Source organism: Carex rostrata, chromosome 20, assembly GCF_964058835.1.
Source record: "Carex rostrata chromosome 20, lpCarRost1.2, whole genome shotgun sequence".
NCBI classification, from domain to species: domain Eukaryota; kingdom Viridiplantae; phylum Streptophyta; class Magnoliopsida; order Poales; family Cyperaceae; genus Carex; species Carex rostrata.
This window is the reverse complement of record NC_135937.1, coordinates 6,011,715-6,034,431: the sequence shown is the minus strand read 5'-3', so window position 1 is coordinate 6,034,431 and position 22,717 is coordinate 6,011,715. Positions and strand designations below refer to the sequence as shown.

The following is a 22,717-nucleotide window of genomic DNA, read 5'->3' as shown; positions in this document are numbered from 1 at the left end:
ACTTCTTAGGCGCAATAGAAATTAGTGATAAAATTTGAAGGAATCACTTTTATGCAAATATCTTAAACAATATGTTATTGAATATATATGTCATTATCCAGAATAGTTTCCAAATTTTCTGTTGACCCCATCATTTAATAAGACAAGAACAGTGGTTGTGTAATACATCTATAGTATTAATTAGTATATAAAAAGAGTAAGTATATTAATAGAAAAGTTTGACAAAGGAGTGTGTTATTAGAAAACAGAAAGATGGATAGTTGGTGACTGTTCTACAGCTGTCCAATCTACTTGGATTAGTAATCTAAACACATATGTCAAAAGTATGCATAATACCTTTTGTTGTTATAGAAAGCAAATCTGATAACAACATGATGAAAATATATATGTTGCATATGTAGAATTATTGCACATCAAAATTGAAGACTAAAAATAGCAAATCTTGAAATGGTGAAATTTACTTGATTTGTATGTTGTCTACTAGTTGGATTCTTTATTGCAAGTGAATCGTGCATTTTATGTTTAGTTCTTATAAAATATTTTAAAATTCACATAATAAAAGAGAAATTAGATGTAATCTATATTATTTGAGGAGGGTTCCAATGCCTCATTTTTTTCATACCTCATCATACCTCATATTTCATATTTTCGTTTTCAAAGTCCAAATTGTCGATCCAAACCGTTCAATAAAATATTTATACTAAAATATGCATAGATATGAAATTTTTTTTTCTATTTTTTAAGATAGGTACAAAATCACTGTTTTTGAACCGTTAAAAAAACAGTGATTTTCTACCCATCTTAGAAAATAGTAAATTTTTTCCAAAAATTATAAAATTTCATCCCTAACCATATTTTAGTATGAATATCATGTTGAACGGCACATAAAGAAATATATTAATTTTTCTTACAGCCGTGAAAAATCCGATCTGAAAAATATTGATCCGGGTTATTTGTTGCGGTCTTTCTAATAAATCAAATTATATTATATTTCATCTATTTTTAAAGAAATATATTCAATATTTATAATATTTTAATATAAAAAATAAAAAAATTTAAAAAATTTTTGTTTTAAAAAAAAAAATGGTAAGACCGTATGGTCTAAAAAAAAAAAATACAATTTTGGAGATCGTATGGACCATACGGTCCTTATGGTTTTTGAAAAAAAAAACCAATCATATTGGTTCCGTAAAATTCGTTTTATTAATTATGGTTTATGAAAAAATTCAGCTTTTTGTCGAGTGTATATACTCTGAGGTAATAGAATATTTCCTTTTATATATAAACCATGTGATTCGTGCAGAACGTATTTGAACGATTGAGATTTTCCATTAAGTCACGCAAAATATGAGATATCTCAGAGGATATCTTTTCCACCCACGGAAGCCACATCAGATGAAGAATAAAAGAAAGAATCTTCGTCAGAGACGAGAGAAAAACCCATTCGACTCAGACAGAATCGCGTCGCCCGCTCTCGCGTAGAAACGCACCAGATAAGCAGAGGTGAAATTTCTAACATGCCCTTTATTAGACGATAAAGGTAAAATTGAGAAATGTAGAAAGGGGCAGGGGCGATGCCCTCTAGAAATTGAGAATAAAAACAAAGGTGAAATTGAGAAATTACAGTATCAGGCTGATGCTTTTTATTAATCATGACATGTAGAAATCCATTGACTTCTCAATTTCACACCTTTCTTGCACAGCCCATGCATGCAGAACATCCATTATTCTTGAACTGTGAATTGTTCGCTTAGTTCGAAATGTCGCTTAAGTTGGTTGTTCGCTTAGTTTGAATTGCTTGATTTGTTTGAGGGGTTGCTTGAATTGCTTATTAACTGATTGCTTGTTATCTTATAAAAATATGGGTTGCTCTTGATGTTTTACGTGATTAGTAGCTTTAGCAATTATAAATCTTCAAGAAAGATGAGATGCATATACATTAATATACTGCCTATCTGTGAACTGAAATCTTAGGCTTAACAATGTCACATCTGAGTTGGTTGATGTTATAATAATTTTGGGAGGGGATGTAAAGTAGCAAGCGTTCTTATTGTTACAATTTGTTTAGTTTAACTTACAATTTCGTATATGTGCCTTCAAGACTTGAATCTAAAAAGCAGTAGTAAGGCAGCAAGCGGTCTTATTTTTTTGTAAAACAAGAACTGTACAATGCCTAAAATCAGTACTGGTACTGTCTGTTTAGTCTTGCGTTGTAAGTTGAACTAGTACCGGTACTGTCCGTTTAGTCTTGTTAGCATTTTGTACTCTTGACTCATGAGATTCTATAGTAAGAAAATCAATTATTTTGAACTCTTTGTTACCAGTTTGTGCCTACCCCAGAGCAAATACAAACTTCCGAAACCATGTTAAATCTAGGTGAAAATGCAAAGCTGAATGTAAAACAGACCGAGGATGCGATGCTGCGGCTTGGCTTAGATCCAAAGCTGTCTGAACAAGGTACTGCATGAACTCCAGAGTCTCTTTTACAATTATAGCAATGAACACTATTAGCTTTGTCTGTTATTGTCGACTTTGTCAAGTAGTTCAAAATACACAGAAATGGTACATTGTTCGGTCCTTTTGATTAAGTACTATTACCTCTGTTGGTAATTTCAAGAATTAGCTTTTATTGCAGAGAGGACACCAGTGGACAAGCGCACAAAGCGTTTGACTAGAAAAACTCAAAAGGCACTGGAGGCTGCCGAGGTCGAGCAACTTTTGTCACCCGTGAAGAAGTCTAAGAAGAGGAAGGCGCTCCCTCTCCCTCTTTCTGTCAAGCCGACTCATTTAATTGTGAGGATCCCTCTCCTTGAAAAGCACGGGGCTGAGATGGCCACAGACGGTGTTGATGGGAAAGAAAACAATGCACCGGCCAATTGCAAAAAAGGTGAGCACTTAACTTTCCACTTTCCAAATTTCTTATTTACTATTTGATTTTACTGATGCACCGAGTTCTTTTGAAATGAGTGAAATGTGCAGAATCTTGGATGGCTCTGAGAAAAGAGGCGAGGGAAAGGGAGGAGAGAGGAAAAGAGGGAGAGGAAATGAAGAGATCCAAATTAACTGTGCGAATGCCTCTCCTTGAAAACAAGGAACCGGACAATTCCCAACAAGGTGAGACCTGAACTCTCCACTTTCCACTTTCCAAATTTCTTATTTACTATTTGATTTTATTGATGCACCGAGTTCTTTTGAAATGGGTGAAATGTGCAGAATCTTGGATGGCTGTGAGAAAAGAGGTCAGGGAAAGGGAGGAGAGAGGAAAAGAGGGAGAGAAAATGAAGAGATCCAAGTTAATTGTGAGAATTCCTTTCCTTCAAAACAAGGAACCGGACAATTCCCAACAAGGTGAGCCCTGAACTCTCCACTTTCCACTTTCCAAATTTTTTTATGTATTCTTTGATTTTATTGATGTACTGAGTTTTTGAAATGGGCGAAACCAGTGCATGATGCTTATCTCACGCCTAGTTACTGCACTCTGCCTGTCGAGGTCAGTTATTGTATCTAATCTCTCCAGTTTTATGATTACTGTTGTGTGAATGATTGCTCTTAGATAAGTATTACTTATCTCAATTTCATGATTGTGGGGAAAGTGAATGCTGGGATTTTACCAGTAATACAATTATAATTGGGTTTATTACTATTTAATAATATTGGGTTTCATGATTATCAACTACATGTGTTACTAAAAGTCATATAAGAAAAGTACTGATTACACTCGAATTGATGCAATTTGAAATGTGACATATGTTTGGTCTAGTCAAGTCTATCAGTTTAAATTTGGTCGGTAGGATGTTTCTTATCTGGATGTGATTATGTTTCAATTCAGGCAAGTTTAAGTCTTACGGGTACACTTCTTGTGTACTATGGCATTGAAAAGAACAGGTACACTTGTTGATTTGGATCGCTAGTTGTTAATATACTGATGAACTCTTGAGTATATTGTTTCCAAAAGAACAGGTACACTTCTTGTGTGCCATGCTATAAAAAATTTTGTGCGTTGTGTGTACTGCCACTGGAGGTGAAAAGCTCTAATCTGACCTTGAAGGACGACTCGACCATTGACACCTGACTTGTGTGTCTTACCTGACCTGAATCAGATGTACCAATGTACACTTCTCGTGTACTCATGACATATATAGTGACGGCAGATTTTGACCTGAATCAGATGTACTGATGTACACTTCTCGTGTACTCATGACATATATAGTGACGGCAGATTTTGAGACAACTGTCTCCAATAGAATAGGTACACTTCTCGTGTACTCATGACATATATAGTGACGGCAGATTCATAAACTCTTACCCATGAACTGGACCCTACCTACACTATATATAGTGACGGCAGATTTTGAGACAACTGTTTCCAATAGAATAGGTACACTTCTCGTATACTCATGACATATATAGTGACGGCAGATTCATAAACTCTTATCCATGAACTGGACCCTACCTACACTAAACCAGATCAATCCGCAACTTTAATCCAACCATGAGCCTGCCTTTTCCCAGCAGTGCATGATTTTGAGACAACTGTCTCCAAAAGAACTGGTACACTTCTGGTGTACTCATGACATATATAGTGATGGCAGATTCATAAACTCTTACCCAACTGCAGTTCTCAAACTCTTACCCAACCTTGATGGATCACCCGACCCATACACTTTCTTGAACTCAATCAGAACTGATCTACCTACATCCTGAACACATTACCCAACCTGGAATCCTGGATCATCCGAACTGACCTATTTTTAACTAGACCTTGACCTGTACACATTACACAACCTGGATAGAGCAGGACGAATGAGACCCAACCATACCTGCGTGAAGACCTCACCTAGCCAGTTCCCAATAGTCCAGAACCATATATCACATGACCTTGCTGACATGGCAGTTCGATCCACTACTCCAAAATAAACTTGAGAGACCGATAACCCAAATCTTCCACCTGATTGATTTGATATGAATCCCAATCATGCACCACGTGAAACTATAATGACTTGATGCCCTTACCAAATTTATTGGTTTCCTTTTCTTTTTTTTTGGTGCTTTTAATGTGCTTATTTTTTGTATTAGATCTGCTGCAGCAGGGGTGAAAACGGGTCGGATATTATCCGACGAATTCGGATTCGTATTCGAATTTTTCGGATTCGGATAGTCGGATACGGATAATTTGCGGATATGAATACGGAATACGGATATGATTTATCCGGATACGAATTATCCGGATATGAATTCGGTTTAATTTCGGAAGCGAATACGGATACGGATTCGGATAATTATCCGAATCCGGATACGTTGATTTTTCGAATATCCGAATTTTTCATTTTTCGGATATATTTTTCGGATAATCGGATAATTTTTCGGATATCTGGATTTTTGAATTTTTCGGATATATTTTTATTAAATAACACATTAGTTAATTAGTTTTGTTCTGATTTCAAATGTGGATACTTGTTGTTTTACAATTAAAAATTTTAATTCACTCCACTGATGTTACAATCTTGTTGTAATATATATATATCCGAATTAGAAATTCGATTTATATCCGTATTCGTATTTGTATTCGACTAATATTCGATTCGTATTCGTATCCGATTAATATCCGATCCGTATTCGTATCCGATTAATATCCGATTCGTATCCGTATCCGGAAAATAAAAACGGATACGAATATGGTTTTATCATTATCTGATCCGTATTCTATCCGTTTTCACCCCTACTGCTGCTACACTTGTATGAATGGGCTCCTCAGTGCACTTAATTATTACATGTAGAACAACAAATAGTAAACTGTCTCCACAGAAATTAAGTGTATCTGTATGCTAATATATTTTTACATTGACTTTTATTTTTTTTGTAAAATTAAGGAGCCTCCTTCAACAAACCGAACTGACCTGGAACGGTCTGTGTTAAATGACAAAGTTAGGTTGGTACGCCGACCTATTACTTACCACAGAAAACTCAGTAACCACGAAAAAGATCTCCTCCACAATGAAGACATGAGGTAGGCCCTTTTATTTTGCTCTCATTTTGGGGCTGATGTAAGTTATGTGAATGGGCATCAATTGACCCCCATTTTTTTTGGATTTTTTTGTATTTATGTATAATTTTCTATATAATTTAGAGTAAAATATCATGGTACTGTAAATTGACCCCCATTCTTAGCATGAAAATTTTATATGATTGCCCCCCATTATGTGTTTGACCCCTATAGTTAGGAAGCTTGGCTCTGCCCCTGCTTTCATATCATCCACACTTCCATATTTTACCTAAATTAATGTGTAATTTCTTTCCCTGAAATAGGTTTGAACTTGACATGTATTTAGAGATTGTCCGAGCCACGATAAAGAAGGTGGAGGTATGGATAAACGACATGAACTGTGGCTCGGGCAAGCTTATGGAGAACTATTTTTCAGGCATGTTTATCACTTTATATTTGTTACAAATTTTGTCGACTTTTTGACTAATTAATATTTTTTGCCTCTTCTTAAATAGCGCAAAACAGAAGGTGCATTGAAATTCTTTATGGCGAGCAGGGCCTAGAGATGGTGGAGATGCTCCAAAAAAAGCCTGATGTAGCATTACCCATCATTCTCGCAAGACTCTGTCAGAAGTTGGAAGAGGTCGACTAACTTTAATCAGGCTTCAAAGTTTAAACAATCAGGTACGGCTGTTGTCTGTTAGGGTTTTGGAGAACTACAATTCTAATGTCAAACTATAGAAATACACAAAATTTCTTCGATTTAACGGTTGCACCCTATCTAAAATAGGCCTTAACATAAGTAAAAGTTATATAATACACTGCTTTTGTAAATTTCAAAATCAAAACAAATAATTTTTCTAACATGAAATAAATAACATTCATTTCATTTCATGTGTATTTTTCATTTTTGGACATGAAAGTTTTAACTAGACAATTCAAAAGCATATATATACACTTTTTTTTTTTGTTGGATTTTAGATATACAAATCTGAAGCTGTTTATCAAACTCACATTGGAAATTATTACTATAAAGGCCTTAAAAAAGTACTAAACATTAAAAAAAAACTAATTAAGTGTTATAAATATAATATTTTTTTATTAAAGTAACTACTTTAGTATTAAAAATGTACAGTCATAACGACTATATATTTTAACTATCTTAAAGTTAAAAATAAAACTAGTATTTCTTTATAGATAAAATATATTAATAAAAAATAACTAATAGATTAAAACATTTTAGAAACAAAAAGTCCAAAATAGAGTTGACACTAGGTTAAACAATGCACGAGACACTAAGAGACCATATTATGATAATGGGTTTCATAGTTGGTTTGGTCTTCACTGTTCTTCGAGAAATCTGAAGATTTTCCAGGTAACTTGGTAAAATAAGATTCTAGCTTAATCAAAGATTACAGGTGAAGAACTATATATATTAAATTTTGTTTTAAGGCAATCTACGAACCAGCCTTGTTTTGACTGTCATAAACTTGTAATCCGGGTTTTGTTACTTGCTAATGGTTAGTAGTGATCTGGCATGATCCCGACCATGCAAGGTGTTTGATGAAAGTGTAGGAACTATGTTGCATTTATTAAAATTCTCTCTTAATTATTTGTGGTATGATGTTTTTTCTTCCCTTGAACTGGCAGATTGAATGCGACATGAAAGAACACGAAGAAAGAAGCAACTCGATCAAGAAGCAAGATGAAATTGAGGTTGAGTTAAAAGTGCATAAATTTCAGAACAAAGCAATTGGTGAATACACTGGTGGAGAAGAGTCTAGCTGAGCTAAAGACAACACATCTTATATTATCCTTCCACTGTGTTTCATTAATTCTGTCTTTCCATGGTTCAAAAAAAACATATCCTCTCCTTACTTGGTGGCAACAAATTTATTGTTTGGTCCAGTTGAGTTACTTGAATAGTCTATTAATGTCAGGTTAGTTAGGTGTTATTGTATGAATTTTTTATCTCTGATTTTCTTTAGTAATTTGTGGGCTTATTTTATGCTGCTTGCATCTTTTGCTTTGCAGTAGAACCATTTTATGACTCATTTTCGTGACTTGCTCTGCTACTAAATTTATTGGATGTTTCATGATAAAGCTATTTTTTCAAATTTTATCAGTGATTTAATTGGTAGCTATGGACATCATATGGTGTTGAATAATCTCTTTATTTCGAACCATATTCTTGAATTGTTTCTTCAAGTTTTATCAATGTTTGATATCAATCAGTTGGTGATTTACACTAGTACGGTTATGGGATAAATGTTTGATATCAATGAGTTGCTGGGATGTAGATGCTCTAACACAAGTATAAGATTTTTTTTATTCGATCAATATATGGATAAGGTAGTACTCAAAATAAAATTATACTATATCAAACTCTGGTTTTTATATCCCGGTGACTATAACAGGTTTATATACTTTCGATTTTGATGTTTATATCTCAATTTCTGGTGTCTATAGTACACTACAAATGCTAGAATGAAACCTCATCTCCAATGAAGTTAGTGTAACAGAGATTTATATTTTCAACTTAATTTCTAGTGTTTATAGTATCAGTCAGGATCGGGAATTAATGGTAATAACCTACCAGCAAAATATAAACACTCCTTCTCCTGGTCTTCTTGATATTAACCAACCAACAAAATATAAACAATATATAATTAATCAATGACTTTAATGACTAGATCAATCATAGATCAAGAAAACATATCAGAGAAAGAATAATTAAGAGTTTACACAAATCGATCAATAAATAAAGAAGTAATTAATAATAATAACTTACCAGTAAGCACAGAAAATATACTATAATTATAAGAATATAAATATTTAATAGAAGAGGTAAATCCATGTTATTTATACTAATTTATGATAAGATCCAGCACATATTTAGAATTATTAGAATTAAAGATGGAATATTTTATTAATCGATCATACATTCTTACAAGGGCTTATCAGCCTACATATAGTGATACGAGCAAAGCAAGGTGTGATGTGCTTACCAACAAGGTTTGGTGAGCATAACTCCAAAACTATATCGGATTGTCTTCATACGGCGAATCCAAACAGTTGAAGTTTGTGTACTTCATGAGTGATGCATGTACATGCAAAATTTTGAAAGTTTCGAATCAATTTGATACAATGTCAAGCGGTCAAAAAATGATGAAAAATGAATATATAAAACAACTCATAAAATAATTTATAAAAAAAATCATTTCTTTGACCGCTTGACCTTGTAGCAAATGAATTCCAAACTTTCAAAATTTTACATGTACATGCATCACTTATGAAGTACATAGATTTCAACGGTTTAGATTTGTTGTTTGAAGTCAATCCGATATACTTTTGGAGTTGTGCTCACCAAACTCTCTTGATGAGCATCACGCTCTAGTTTTACTCATAGTGATACAGAGGTTTATAGTCGTTAGAGAGGAAATAAAAATATAAAGTATAGTGTACAGTAGTATTGTTGGAAAAATATTCATAAATGATAAATTCGGTAAAAATAGAAAAAAAGTTAGAAGGTATTTTGTAAAATTTCACCTTTAAATTTTATTTGGTTTATCTAAGATATTATCTCTAATTTTTGTAATTTTTGTATTTTGTTTGTTAATCTTCAACAATAATACATATTAGAGAAAGTACAATGTTATGCTTACGAAATACAAGTACAAATCAAATTAATTTCTATAATAAAGCTAAACAGAGATCGATCAACGCCTTGCTAGTAAGCATATGACAAAAAACTAAGAAAAAAAATGTAAATGCTAGATCAGAAAATAAATATCAAACATAAGAGGAATTAATGAAGCTGATTTAGAACACCATGAATCAGTGTTGTAAAAAATGTCTGTTTAGACCGATTAGTCGTTGGCAATAATTAAAATGTTACGGATTTTCCAATTAATTGACCAATTATTTCTGATTACGGCCAATTATTTCCGATTAATCACTTGACGATATCTTGTCTGTCCGATAACCACATACCATTATTTACAACATTGCATTGCTACGAAGATCAAAAGAGCTCGCTGGGTTCTGACTTATTTAGACTTGAACAAGCTTACCTCAAGTCAATTCGAGCTGGCTCAGTCCATTCCTCATTGCAAGAATAATATTAAGCACTTTTTTTTTTTTAATCTTTTTACTATCCATTTTCGTGGTCATTATGAGATGATGAAACTTGTAGCAAAAAAGAAAGATAAAATTTGTTCCCAGTTCATTTTCGAGGGAAGAACGAGATTTATCTATTAAATATTATAACAGATATTAATATCCATATATCCTGCGTATTTATCTATTAAATATTCTTATATATCCATTAAGATTTAACGGATAACGTTCAAATGATGTGTAGTTATCGAATAAATTGACGACTTATATAGTTAGCCTAAAATATATAACAAACAAATAAATATATATATTAAATACATCATAAAACATAAAATTTAATCATTGATCTCATTATTTTGAAAAATATAAGTTATAATTAAATAAACGATATAAAATTTTATATAAATCAATTTTGTCATAAATTTTCAATTTAAAAACTATATACTAATAAATGATATAAAACTTTCCTAAATAAAAAATGAAATATTATATAAATCAATTTAATCATAATAATAAACATTGTATAGTTATACGTACGGACAAAAATGTTGATATATATATATAATTTATATTTATCAATTACTCTATAAAATAACAGATACAAAATCAATTTAATTACCTTTACATTTATCAATTACTCAAAATACTTTACATACTAAATTAAATGATTTCTTTTTTTATTCATACCCTTATATGTTAGGTTAATGAAGAAAGAAATATTTTTCATATTTATCTTATCGGATACGATACAAGTAGAATAAACGAGTAAAAAGATTTTGTTAACAGTACTCCTAGAACGAAAATTCCGGGGACAATAAAATTTCCTCTTTTGAATAATTATGGTTATTTGACAGTTAAATGATTTCCGAAAACAAATGGAAATAGTTATGGATAACTATCAGTATTTACACGCACAAAAAAAATGACGGTTAATTAATTTGAAATGGATCATATTTTGGAATTTTTTTTTTAAAATGAACGTTCAAGGATACACAATTGGACCAAATCTATTCAAGATATATCTAAATTTTAAATGTATAAAATTTCACTCAAAAAAAATCTTTTCAAAAGATAACAACAAAGATTGTATTATCAATGAACGCAATATTAATAATTTTGCATGTAACATATCTTGATAATTAACAAAAAATTCTCTGACAGCTCATCTTTTGTTTAGCACCCTTCCCTTTCCTATAAATAAGCGTTTGCTTGCGAATACTCTGTATAATCTTCCCTTTAAAAAAAAAAATAGAGCTAAAATACCCAAAAAAAAAAAAATCTCCTTTGAAGAAAAGAAACAAAAAATGGCGTTACTGGTTTCTCTCAATAATTGTAATTTTTTTTGTGGTGATTGCAATATTACTGATGTTGTGTTCTCTTTCTGTCTCGGCACGGCGAAACATACTTACCGCAAAGCCTACCACTTCTTTTGTCACTGGTCATGATAGTGAACCGACATTTGTGCATGAGAAAGAACATGTTAGATTCCCCATGCTGTCAAGAGGCCGCGTTCCACCATCAGGTCCGTCTAACCCATCGAAATTAACACTGCATGAGACATAATATGTTAGATTTCCCATGTTGTCAAGAGGTGCTCGTGTACCACCATCAGGCCCGTCTAACCCACTGGAATCAGCATTGTATGAGAAAGAACATGTTAGATTCCCCATGCTGCCAAGAGGTCACGTTCCACCATCAGGTCCGTCTAACCCACCGAAATTAACACTGCATGAGACAGAACATGTTAAATTTCCCATGTTGCCAAGAGGTGCTCGTGTACCACCATCAGGCCCGTCTAACCCACCGAAATCAGCACTGTATGAGAAAGAACATGTTAGATTCTCTATGTTGCCAAAAGGTGATCGTGTTCCACCATCAGGTCCGTCTAACCCATCAAAATCAACGCTGCATGAGAAAGAACATGTTAGATTTCCCATGTTGCCAAGAGATCGCGTTCCACCATCGGGTCCATCTAATCCACTAAAATCAACACTGCATGAGAAAGAACATATTAGATTTCCCATGCTACCAAGAGGTCGTGTTCCACCACCGGGACCGTCGACACCACCACAGAAATCAACCCTGCATTAAAAATTGAAGCATACCTCAATTATTTTGCTTCTTATAACTAATAAAAAATGCCCTTTAATAGTTGATGATTGGGAGTATGAGGAACTTTGATTGATGGAATTAAACTAGGCTTCTGAACTTCTGGCATGGTCAGATTTATGTAAACAAATAAAAAATATTGGTGCAAAATTGATAAGAAATTTGTGTTATATATAAATTTGAGTAGGTGTTTTGTGTCATATTGTTTGCCTTTTCATCAACTGTTGTCTTGTCATAATTTGTGTTTTCTTACCAGAATCTTGAATGCCAGCTATTGAGATATCAAACGAGCTAATTAAAAAAGACAAAAAGATAATTCGTAAAGGTGGAAAAAAAAAGATGAAACAGAATAAAAATTGACATTGGCTGAAAATAGTACCAAATATAACGTATTTATATTCTGGAATATTATCGATTTATGAACTGCATTTAACTGAATTAAGGTTATTATACACTGAAGCAAACAACATTTAACAATTATTAAAATTTTCTAACCATCTCCAATTATCTTGCACCAAATTAAGGTTTTGTATTATATTTTCTTCCGGTTATATTAAGTGAATCTCGTGACGCCATGAGCATATCTACACTATATGAATATATATATGGTAACATTCATTTTTTCAAACTTGAAGAACTAATTTATGTTATAATTAAATTTACTTACCGTGACCCTCATATTTCTAAATTTAAGAGACCTATACAATTAATCTACGGGTATATATATATTCTGTTTATCTTAAAATTTTCTGCCTCCACTATAAATTGAAATTTTTATTTTTTTTCTTTAAAATTGGTTTTTACAAAATATATTAATATTAACCTTCCTTATAAAATAAAATTACATGACACATATTTATCCAAATTATAATTTTAATTTTCTGATTTCACGCTTGCCAGTATGGCGCCCCTTTCATGTACCATACAAAATTCAATTAAGCTTATTTGGCCAATGAGAATGGTTCTAATGCCTCGTGTCTTTCATATCTCATATTTTATATCTTCGTTTTCAAAGTTCAAATTGTCGATCCGAGCCGTTCAACATGATATATATATACTAAAATATGGTTTGAGATGAAATTTTATAATTTTTGAAATTTTTTTACTAATTTTTAAGATGGGTAGAAAATCATTGTTTTTTGAATGGTTCAAAAAAGTGATTTTGTACCCATCTTAAAAAATAGTAAAAAAAATTCCAAAAAATATATTCATATTCATGCATATTTTAGTATAAATATTATGTTGAACGGTTCGGATCGACAATTTAAACTTTGAAAACGGAGATATAAAATATGAGGTATGAAAAAAATGAGGCATTGGAACCCAGGCCAATATTGCAATATAAGTGAAAGAGATGAAGCAATTTATCACAAGCACTTCATGTATTAGAAATTTAGTGACAATAACGGTACATCATGATTGAAAAACCACACTAATTCATGTTGATATTATTACATACACACAAAAGAAAATGCAGATATATAATGTATTCATGACAAATTGGAACGATAATAACAATGGAGAAGAGCTAATTATTTCCATATACCATCAATTGAATAATTGATATTATAATCAAGAACTTAGCTTTGTAGCCCATCCGGCGATCATATACTCCTCAGCTGCCTTTGTCTTTGTGAAAGATTCTCTACTGAAAATAAGCTGAAATTACAATATAAATACTATCAGCATGAAACAAAAAGCAACACTTCATATGTATATAGATAAAAAAATACACATCATATTGTTATATAGAGTATGGCTAGTATAATATCAGTGTCATTTCAGCCTATATAACACCAACTCCAAAACCTATCGAATCGACTTCAAATGGTGAATCTAAACCGATCTACTTTATTAGTTGTACGTTTACATCAAAATTTATAATTTTTTGAATTTATTTAGCATCAAGTCAAGCGGTCAAATGTGTGAGTTTTTAAGTTAATTTTAATACATTCATTTTCCAACATTTTTACCGCTTGATTTGATACTAAAATAACTCGAAAATATAAAAAAAATTGTATGTAAACGCATCACTCATAAAGTAAATTGGTTTGAACGGTTTGGATTAGTCGTTTGAAGTCTATTTAATTGATTTTGAAGTTAGTGTCATATGACACCGATGTTATACTAGCCGGACTCTGTTATATAAAGAGAATACTTCTATATATAAAGAGGCTACAGCGTGCTATGCACAGCCAGATCGGTTCACACTTCATACTATGAATCTATATTTTCATTTTTGAAGTTCAAACGGTCCATCTAAACTGCTCAATATGATCGAAAATGTATTTAGAGCTCAAATTTTATTAAAATTTAGAATTTCTTACTATTTTATTAGATAGGTAGAAAATCACAACCTTTTATGGTCAGTATCTATTTAAAATATAAAATTTGATCTCTAAATACATTTCATATGAAGATCATGTAGAGCAATTCATATCGACTGTTTAACTTTGAGAAAAGATACGAGTCAATAATACGGATCGATACTCTGTAGTGTATACAGTACACTAGCCTGAATTTCTATTTATATACATGTCAGATAAGGTATAATACCTTTGTATAGGTATGATAATTTGCAAAGCTCTCTGGTACCTTCCAGCCTTTGAAATGGCCCAATGCAACCTCCATATGGTAAAGCTTTGGTGCAATGTTTAGGTCTACTGCAGAAATCTTGTCCCCATTTACATATGGCCCCTGGAAAAGTGTAATAATTTCAATAACCTGTAAGAATTTCTTTTGTGCCTCATAATTTAATTTGTGGTTTGGAATTGAAACAGGAAAAATGATTAAACCTCTCTTCCTTTCAAAAGAAAAATAACCTTGAATTAGAAAGGGAAAAAAAAAAATCTTAAATTACAGTAAAATAAATTAGGATGGAAGAAAAAATATAAATGTGCACATGTTCTTTCAGATGTTCATCAAACGAGCGCAACTCATCCAGTAATGCCTGCTCTGATCCATCAGTAGAATCCTTGCTTTTAAAGAAATTGATGAAGCCAGAAAATATCTTTGAGCCCCTGATACCAAATAAAGTTCAATTTTTTAAATTTGCTCATTGAATTCCCTTTTATGTGCTCATTTAAAGAAATAAATAACTTATAATTGAAACAAAGGAGAATTAATATACAATCATCAATGTATGATATGATATCTACCAAAACAAATAAACTGATTTAATGAGGAAAAAGTATGTTGTCTGGCCTTCAACACATATCATGCCTCACATTGCTAATACACATATATAGTCATATTATTGAAACTCTAAAATCACTCAGAACACCTAATATAATACCAATTATTGTTGTCGGAAAAGAAAAAAATGATTTTTACTTCTTTTGAAATCCCAAAAAAAAATATTATTACAATTGAAAAAAAAAGGAAAAGGGAGCATCATACACAGTGGAGTACTCAGGAGAAGTAACAAGGGACGGCTCGGGGTATTTTTCTTCAATTATTTGTGCAATCACGTCTGAATCTGGGACCCACTTTCCATTGGCATCCTTGTACATTGGCACTTTTCCCTCCGGGTTTATCTCCAGAAACCTGAGTTTTCATTAGATACTTTTCCATAATGATTATGACAAAAAATAGAAATGAAGATAGCCAAGGGCCAAATTACTTGAAGGCTATTTAAATAAACTTGCAATATTCTCAAATGAGAGCAGAAATTAGCATACTGTTGAAATACACAAATTGGAGATGCTATCTTAGGCAGAGGCAGAACCAGACTTTCGAACTATGGGGTCAATCATATAAATTTTTTCTATAGAGAACGGGTGTTAATTTTACAATATCATACTACTTTACTCTAAATTATATAGAAATTTTAAAAAATGAGTATCAGATCAATTAGGATTTGTGTAATTAGGAAAGCCTACAACGGCTAGTAGCAGGGGTGGACCCAGGATTTTTGTCGGGAGTATCGAATCGGATTTAAACCCATTAACTAATTAGGTACTCGATAAAAAACAATGGTTTAACTTATATTTTTCAATACTCTGATTTGTAATTGAGGAGGGATCAAGTTACAACACTTGAAAGTTACAACAAAGTTACAACATCATTTTTTTTTATTTTCAAAGTCCAAATCGTCGATCCAAACCGTTATATATTCAATCTATATTAAAATGTGCTTACAGACCAAATTTTACATTTTTTGAAATTTTTTTGCTATTTATTAAGATGGGTACAAAATTGCTGTTTTTAATGGTGCAGAATTTTAATAAAAACAGCGATTTTGTACCCATCTTAATAAATAGCAAAAAAATTTCAAAAAATGTAAAATTTGGTCTGCAAGCACATTTTAATATAGATTGAATATCTAACGGTTTGGATCGACGATTTGGACTTTGAAAATGAAAAAAAATGATGTTGTAACTTTGTTGTAACTTGATCCCTCCTCTTTGTAATTTATGATTCTCTAACTATAATTCTAATTACCAATCATAATCTAAGAAATTTATTTTTATATTAACCCTAAATTTAACCAGAATTACAAATTAAACATCCAGAAGGGGGCAAAAAAATTTCAGGAGGACAAAGTCAATCGAAACGTCCCGATCTCCACTAAAACTCGCCCCCCCCCCCCCCCCCACCCCCCCCCCCCCCCCCCCCCCCCCCCAAACCCCCCCCCCCCCCCCCCCCCCCCCGAAACCACATGGGTCCGCCCCTGGCTAGTAGCAAATTAAACAAACATAATATATAGCTAATTAGCATATAAAAATCCTTCCTATCAATGAAATATTTCCTCTTCAAATTCCATCTCAAATTGTATTTCATATTCTAACACATACTTGTCTTTATAAAAAAAATAGTCTTTAAACATTGCTAATTGAAACAATTATATCGTACCAGTCAGGCTTGTCGCTGAGATTTACCAGTTTCATCTGGTACGGCACATTCTTCTCCTCAAGCATCAAAAGAATTTTGTGACAAAATGGACCTAGACCATATTTTACAAATAAATTCATAATTTAAAAAATATGACTAGCAAAAAAATTGATCAATAATCAAAGAAATGATATAAAGCAGTAAAGAAGAGAGCATACAGTCCCCGAGTTTGTCAGGAGCGCCATGAGCTGCCTTAACCAAAACTTCCACCACCATTGTTGTTTCCTTTGAGAAGATGAAGGACTGTTTCGTAATTTTTTTTACGTTGTGTTTAATTAATTTTGAGAGGTTTAAAGCAGTAACGGGGGAGAATAGAATAGTTGTGTATTTATAGCTTTGGTTTGGGTGAATCAACTTGCATCTGGAGCATCATTTAATTTTGTAAACTCTGGAAAGTGAGTCTTCAATTTCTCAGCTTGTGCGAAAATTTGACACGGCTCGTTTATTAAATAATGAACCTAGATCATGTATTTGCTGAAGGGTCTGTTTCGGAAAGGGAATCAGAAGACCTTTTCTAAGGTCTCTAGGAAATCGGAAGAGTTGAGTAGATCCGGTCTTGTAAACCATTGAAATTTTAATCCCACTGTCAGGGAATCATTGTTGTATGGACAATGTGTAAATATTATATTTTGTTAGTTCCGGACTACCGGTCAGTAAAGTGAATCGTGACTCCAGATCTATTACGGCTCTATTCTTTGTCGCCTATTCTGGATCTATTAAATTATGAAATAAGAACCGAAATATGGATACAAATTTTCTCTTTCTTTAGGAGGGAGAAGTTATAAATTCAAATTTTAATATAGTAGTTTGTTAGTTAATGATATAAAATAAAATCATTATCTTCCAGTACCCGATATTTCTCTTTCCTTTTAAGTTCTCCATAAATATTTGTATTTGTGCATCAAAAATCAAATTAGAGAAAGAAGTAGTGAATTACATTTTTTCTCCAGATTACTCGTCAACAAATTCAGTTGACTAGAAATTTTAATCAAATGCCTTATCATTAGGGGTGAAAACGGAGCGGATAGTGGTAAAATCATATTTATATCATTTTTTATTTTCTGGATACAGATAATGAGTGAATATGAGACATATCAGACCGATATAGATAGGGATCCAGATCGGATCGGATATTTATTAAAATAATATTAAATAATATAAAAAAATATTAAAATTCATAATATTTTTCTAATTATAATGGTGAATAACATAAAATTTTTCATAATATATATTAAAATATATGGTATATATTTACTATTCAGATATAGATAATTGAAACGTAAATCATATCAGTATCCTTATTCACACGGATATTCGGATATCAGATATCCACCTCTAAGTTTTTTTAATACGAATCGGATACAAATCGGATATTATCCATACTGTTTTCACCCCTACTTACCACTTTACCAGCTCATAACTTCAGCAACGCAATTGGCACCATAGGATAGTTTCGCACAAGAACATGGAATTGTGATCATCCGTGACGCACAAATCCAGCATTTAATTGCACGCATTACCCATTTAATGGGTCAGTTAAGATCATGGCTCAGCATTAAAACAGGGGCTAATAATTATTGATTAAGCCTGCATTTTTTATTTTAATTGACTATTTTATTTTTTAAAACTAAAGGAAGAACTCCTTGAATAATTAATTCACTATTTTATTCTGTTTCTTCATAAATTTTTTATTGTTTGATTGAGACTTCCCATTCAATAAATATCAATTGGCCCAATAAAAACAATATAGAGCCCAATATTTCTGCCCACTTGATTATTACGAAGGGATCGATTTTTTTTTTAAAATAGAATTACTCTAAAATAATTAAACAGAACCAGCCTTGTAGAACTTGATTTTCGAAAAATAGCCTCCACCGATCCTTAGGATCGGTGTAGAAAAAAAAAATCCATTCTACACCGGTCCTAGGGACCAATGGAGCATCTTTTTACCTTTTTTGCACCCGGTAGAATATTGCCGCAGAAAATCTGAATTTTTTCTACACCGATCCTACGGATCGGTGGAGGGTTGTTTTGCAAAAATGGTACCGACAGGGTCCTTCCTTCTCCTTCCTCTTCTTCCTCTTCTTCCTTCTCCTCCGTAGGATTTGAAGTAATTGATCAGATAAAATCTGCAGTTGAGAAGGCGTGCCCTGGTGTCGTTTCATGTGCTGATATTCTGGCAATTACCGCAAGAGATAGTGTTGTCACTAAGTTTAATCTACAAATTAAGCTCCGTCAACAATTCCAAAATTAATTTTATGATTATGTGATAAAAAAAAATGACTGGTCATCATTTCCATCTAAAGAAAAATGTAGGAGAGAATGTTATAATAGTTTTGCTGATTATTATTAATTTGTAGTAAAAAACTGAAATTACAAAATTATAGCAGGGCCTCAATAATAATTCAAATTCAAATTTTGATTTAATTTCTTTCAATTTTGTAGTTGGGAGGTCCAAATTGGAATGTGAAACTAGGAAGGAGAGACACGAAAACCGCAAGCCTTACGAAGGCAAACAATGACATTCGTCCTCCAACATCTAGCCTCAGCAATCTCATCTCTAAATTTGCTGCTCAAGGCCTCTCTTTCAAAGACATGGTTGCTCTTTTTGGTAATTACTTCAATATCTGTTGTATTACTTCAAAGAATATATTGAGAGGATAAAAAAAAAAAAAGAGTTCAAATGGTGCTGGAAGGAAGAAGAGGAAGAGGAAGGAGAAGGAAGGACCCCGTCGGTCCCATTTTTGCAAAACAATCCTCCACTGATCCTACGGATCGGTGTAGAAAAAATTCAGATTCTTTGTAGTAATGTTCTACCGGTTGAAAAAAAAGGTAAAAAGATGCTCCACTGGTTCCTAAGACCGGTGTAGAATGGATTTTTTTTTTCTACACCGATCCTACGGATCGGTGGAGGCTATTTTCCGAAAATCAAGTTCTACGAGGCTGGTTCTGTTTAATTATTTTAGAGTAATTCTATTTAAAAAAAAATCGAAGGGATCTGTTGTCAAAAGGGACAAAAGAAACAAATAGAGAGGGTATGTAAATTCGTGTCGTTCCATTTTGTGTCGTGTTTTGTCGTTATTTGAGTCATATTTGTATTTTTTTCATGATTAAAATTATGAGAATGAACGTGTAACGTGTTAGTCATGTTATAATTAAACGTGGCGTGATAAAAATAAAACATAAAATGAAAATAAGGAATTGTAATAATCATTATAAGCTAAGGAGGAAACAATGTTGTAAAATAACTATGCATAAAATAAATATATTATTCAGAATTTGAAGTGTTATTTCGGATAAATAATGACATAAATTTAAGTTATTTTGATCACGTGTAGTCACGCTTACTCATATTTTGTGTCGTGTCTTATGTTGTGTTATATCATGACCTTACTAGTTTGTGTATCATGATGTGCAGGGGCGGACCCACATAGTCCGGACGCGGGGTGGGGGTGGGACAGTTGCCTCTCTGAATTTTGAATTTTAGTAGAAGTTGGGACGTTTCGATCGACTTTGCCCTTTTTAAATTTTTTTTGCCCCTCCTCTGAATGTTTGATTTGTAATTCGGGTTAAATTTAGGATTAAAATTAAAATTATTTTTTTAATTATGATTGGTAATTAAAATTATAGATTAGAGAGTTAGAAATTACAAGTAAGAGTATTGAAAAGTATAAATTAAATTATTATTTTTTATTGAGTGTCTAATTAGTTAATGATTTAAATTTAATCAGCTATTTAAACTCAATTCAATATCTTTTTTTTCCTCTAGACGAAAATTCTAAATTCTATTCTGATGATATACTATTTATTTTTAAAAATAATCGCAACACAGTGACATAAGAATCATGTCACATGATTCATGCCATCCAATATCAGAACCATAATGCGTTAGATCACAAGATAACTTCTTACATCACTAGGTTGACCCAGCTAGTCAAAGAAACGGGGCTAAAATCTGAAAGAAGCATCTAATTCTAATCGTGAACTGAAAGATTTAACCTTTAAAAGAGTGTGAATCTAGAAATTAAAATTGGCAACCTTCTTTAACTATGGTTCTCTTTCCATTATGTGAAAGAATCTGAAGAATATAAAGTAATTTACACAGCCATCATTCATTGCTTGTAGCCCCCTTCAAGTCTTTCATACAATCAAGTCGTTGAAAAGAAGGATTTTGTTATAGGAAAGTTCATGGAAATATTCTTTGTTAGCCTTTGATGAAACATGATAAAGGTCTTAAAAGAAGTTTAGTGTTTTTTTTTAAAATGCCCTGGCCGTCAGAAATTCCTACGGTACTATTTTTTTCTGAACCGCCAGAATTTTGGAAGGTTCTACTTTTTTTTTTTTTTTTTTTTAAAATCTCAAAATGAAAACACTAAACTAAATTTTTGATAAAACGCTCATCTAAATCTCAAAATAATTTTTTTTATAACATATCCTAAATCTAAATATCAAAAATAATAAACTAAATTTCAAATGAAATTATTTACATGAATAACATTTGAACTAAAAAAATTGAAAATCTAACAAAAAAAACTCTAGATTTGAGACTTCATACATTTACATAAACAATGTCTAAGAAAAAAATATCACATATTATTAGTTACATGAATAACATTATAACTAAAAATGAAAATACAACAAAAAAAAAACTCCTAGATCTGAAACTTTATACATTTCTATGAACAACGCTTGAGAAAAAAAAGTAGTACAAAATAAATAACTTCATAAAGTAGTACAAAATTGAAAATTAGAAAAACCTTAATCGAAAACTTCAGCTCAAGTTTTGAATCTCTTTCCTTTATTTGTTGGGGCCGAAGAAAATTAGTTAATGTAAGCTTGGCAGAAGAAAATTGCATATTTATACATTGAAAAACTTACAAAACAAGCTGCACCGTATGATAATTAAAGGGCCCCAATATTTATTTTCATACTTTTTAAGTGAAACATATATTAGTGGGCAGTTCAATCTAGTACAGTGAATTAAATCAACTATGTTAATTTACTTATTTTAGTTTGTTTTAGAGTCTCTAATATAGCCAATACCAGACCTAGAGGTTGCTATCAATTTTTTTTAAAAAGAAAAGTGGCCTTTGAAGAGAGGCTGGAAGTTGCAATCAGATTTGAGACAAATCAACTAAAGTGCCTCTTGGCTGTTGTGGGTATCATGTGAGGTGATTGTTTTACTAGTAGAAATCAAGTATAATAAAAGATAAAACAAAACCACTAACTGCTCCAACTTTATTTCCTCGTTGACCACACACACACACACACACATATAGTTCACGTGCTAATGATGCATCAGTTCTTTTGGAACGATTTGTGCCGAAATTTTTATTTATACCATATTTCAATACAAAAAAAAAATAAAAACCCATGTTTTTTTTTGGAGAATTCTAAAAATACATGATGTGCTGCTAATTCAATATGCGGCTTCATTCTTAAAATGCCACAGATTGAATTGGAGGCTTCCCTAAACCCAAAAATGCATTATAATATAATGAAATTTAGGTTTTTGATGGGCCTCCAATTCAATCTACCCCCCGCCCCCCCCCCCCCCCCCCCCCCCCAATAAAAATGGGACCACATATTGTATTGGCGGCCCGAATATTTTTG

At 32.2% G+C, this 22,717-nt stretch overlaps 2 protein-coding genes across 5 annotated transcripts; one reads left to right on the top strand and one right to left on the bottom strand.

Annotated features, from left to right (window-relative positions):
- Nucleotides 1-1,398: 1,398 nt before the first annotated feature.
- LOC144572847 (uncharacterized) lies at nt 1,399-8,133 on the top strand. 4 transcript variants are annotated; one of them, XM_078322522.1, is made up of 10 exons: nt 1,399-1,503; nt 2,325-2,457; nt 2,624-2,887; nt 2,980-3,114; nt 3,214-3,348; nt 3,444-3,490; nt 5,871-6,007; nt 6,307-6,419; nt 6,499-6,667; nt 7,634-8,133. In XM_078322522.1, exons 2-9 carry the CDS (start codon nt 2,364-2,366, stop codon nt 6,633-6,635), a joined length of 1,062 nt encoding a protein of 353 aa, XP_078178648.1. In that variant the 5' UTR covers nt 1,399-1,503; nt 2,325-2,363; the 3' UTR covers nt 6,636-6,667; nt 7,634-8,133. The 4 variants fall into 4 exon arrangements, with proteins under 4 accessions (XP_078178648.1, XP_078178649.1, XP_078178650.1 ...); XM_078322523.1 differs by lacking the exon at nt 1,399-1,503 and adding an exon at nt 1,514-1,606; XM_078322524.1 differs by lacking the exon at nt 1,399-1,503 and having other exon boundaries at nt 2,636-2,887.
- A 5,441-nt stretch (nt 8,134-13,574) lies between these two features.
- On the bottom strand, nt 13,575-17,411 carry LOC144572791 (putative glutathione S-transferase DHAR1, cytosolic). The gene is made up of 6 exons (XM_078322463.1): nt 17,263-17,411; nt 17,066-17,156; nt 15,611-15,757; nt 15,114-15,231; nt 14,768-14,908; nt 13,575-13,870 (listed from the first exon to the last, which is right to left on the bottom strand). The coding sequence occupies exons 1-6, from the start codon at nt 17,318-17,320 to the stop codon at nt 13,784-13,786; spliced, it is 642 nt and encodes a 213-aa protein (XP_078178589.1). The 5' UTR covers nt 17,321-17,411; the 3' UTR covers nt 13,575-13,783.
- Nucleotides 17,412-22,717: the final 5,306 nt, after the last annotated feature.

Excerpts from the sequence above, each read along its gene's own strand:
- LOC144572791 (XM_078322463.1), bottom strand. The coding sequence starts at position 17,320 with ATGGTGGTGGAAGTTTTGGTTAAGGCAGCTCATGGCGCTCCTGACAAA. Across the intron at positions 15,232-15,610 it reads TCTCCTGAGTACTCCACTGT|GGGCTCAAAGATATTTTCTG; the intron begins GTATGATGCTCC and ends ATTTGGTATCAG. Across the intron at positions 13,871-14,767 it reads ATTATCATACCTATACAAAG|CTTATTTTCAGTAGAGAATC; the intron begins GTATTATACCTT and ends TTGTAATTTCAG.
- LOC144572847 (XM_078322522.1), top strand. The coding sequence starts at position 2,364 with ATGTTAAATCTAGGTGAAAATGCAAAGCTGAATGTAAAACAGACCGAG. Across the intron at positions 3,115-3,213 it reads ACCGGACAATTCCCAACAAG|AATCTTGGATGGCTGTGAGA; the intron begins GTGAGACCTGAA and ends TGAAATGTGCAG. Across the intron at positions 6,008-6,306 it reads CTCCACAATGAAGACATGAG|GTTTGAACTTGACATGTATT; the intron begins GTAGGCCCTTTT and ends TCCCTGAAATAG.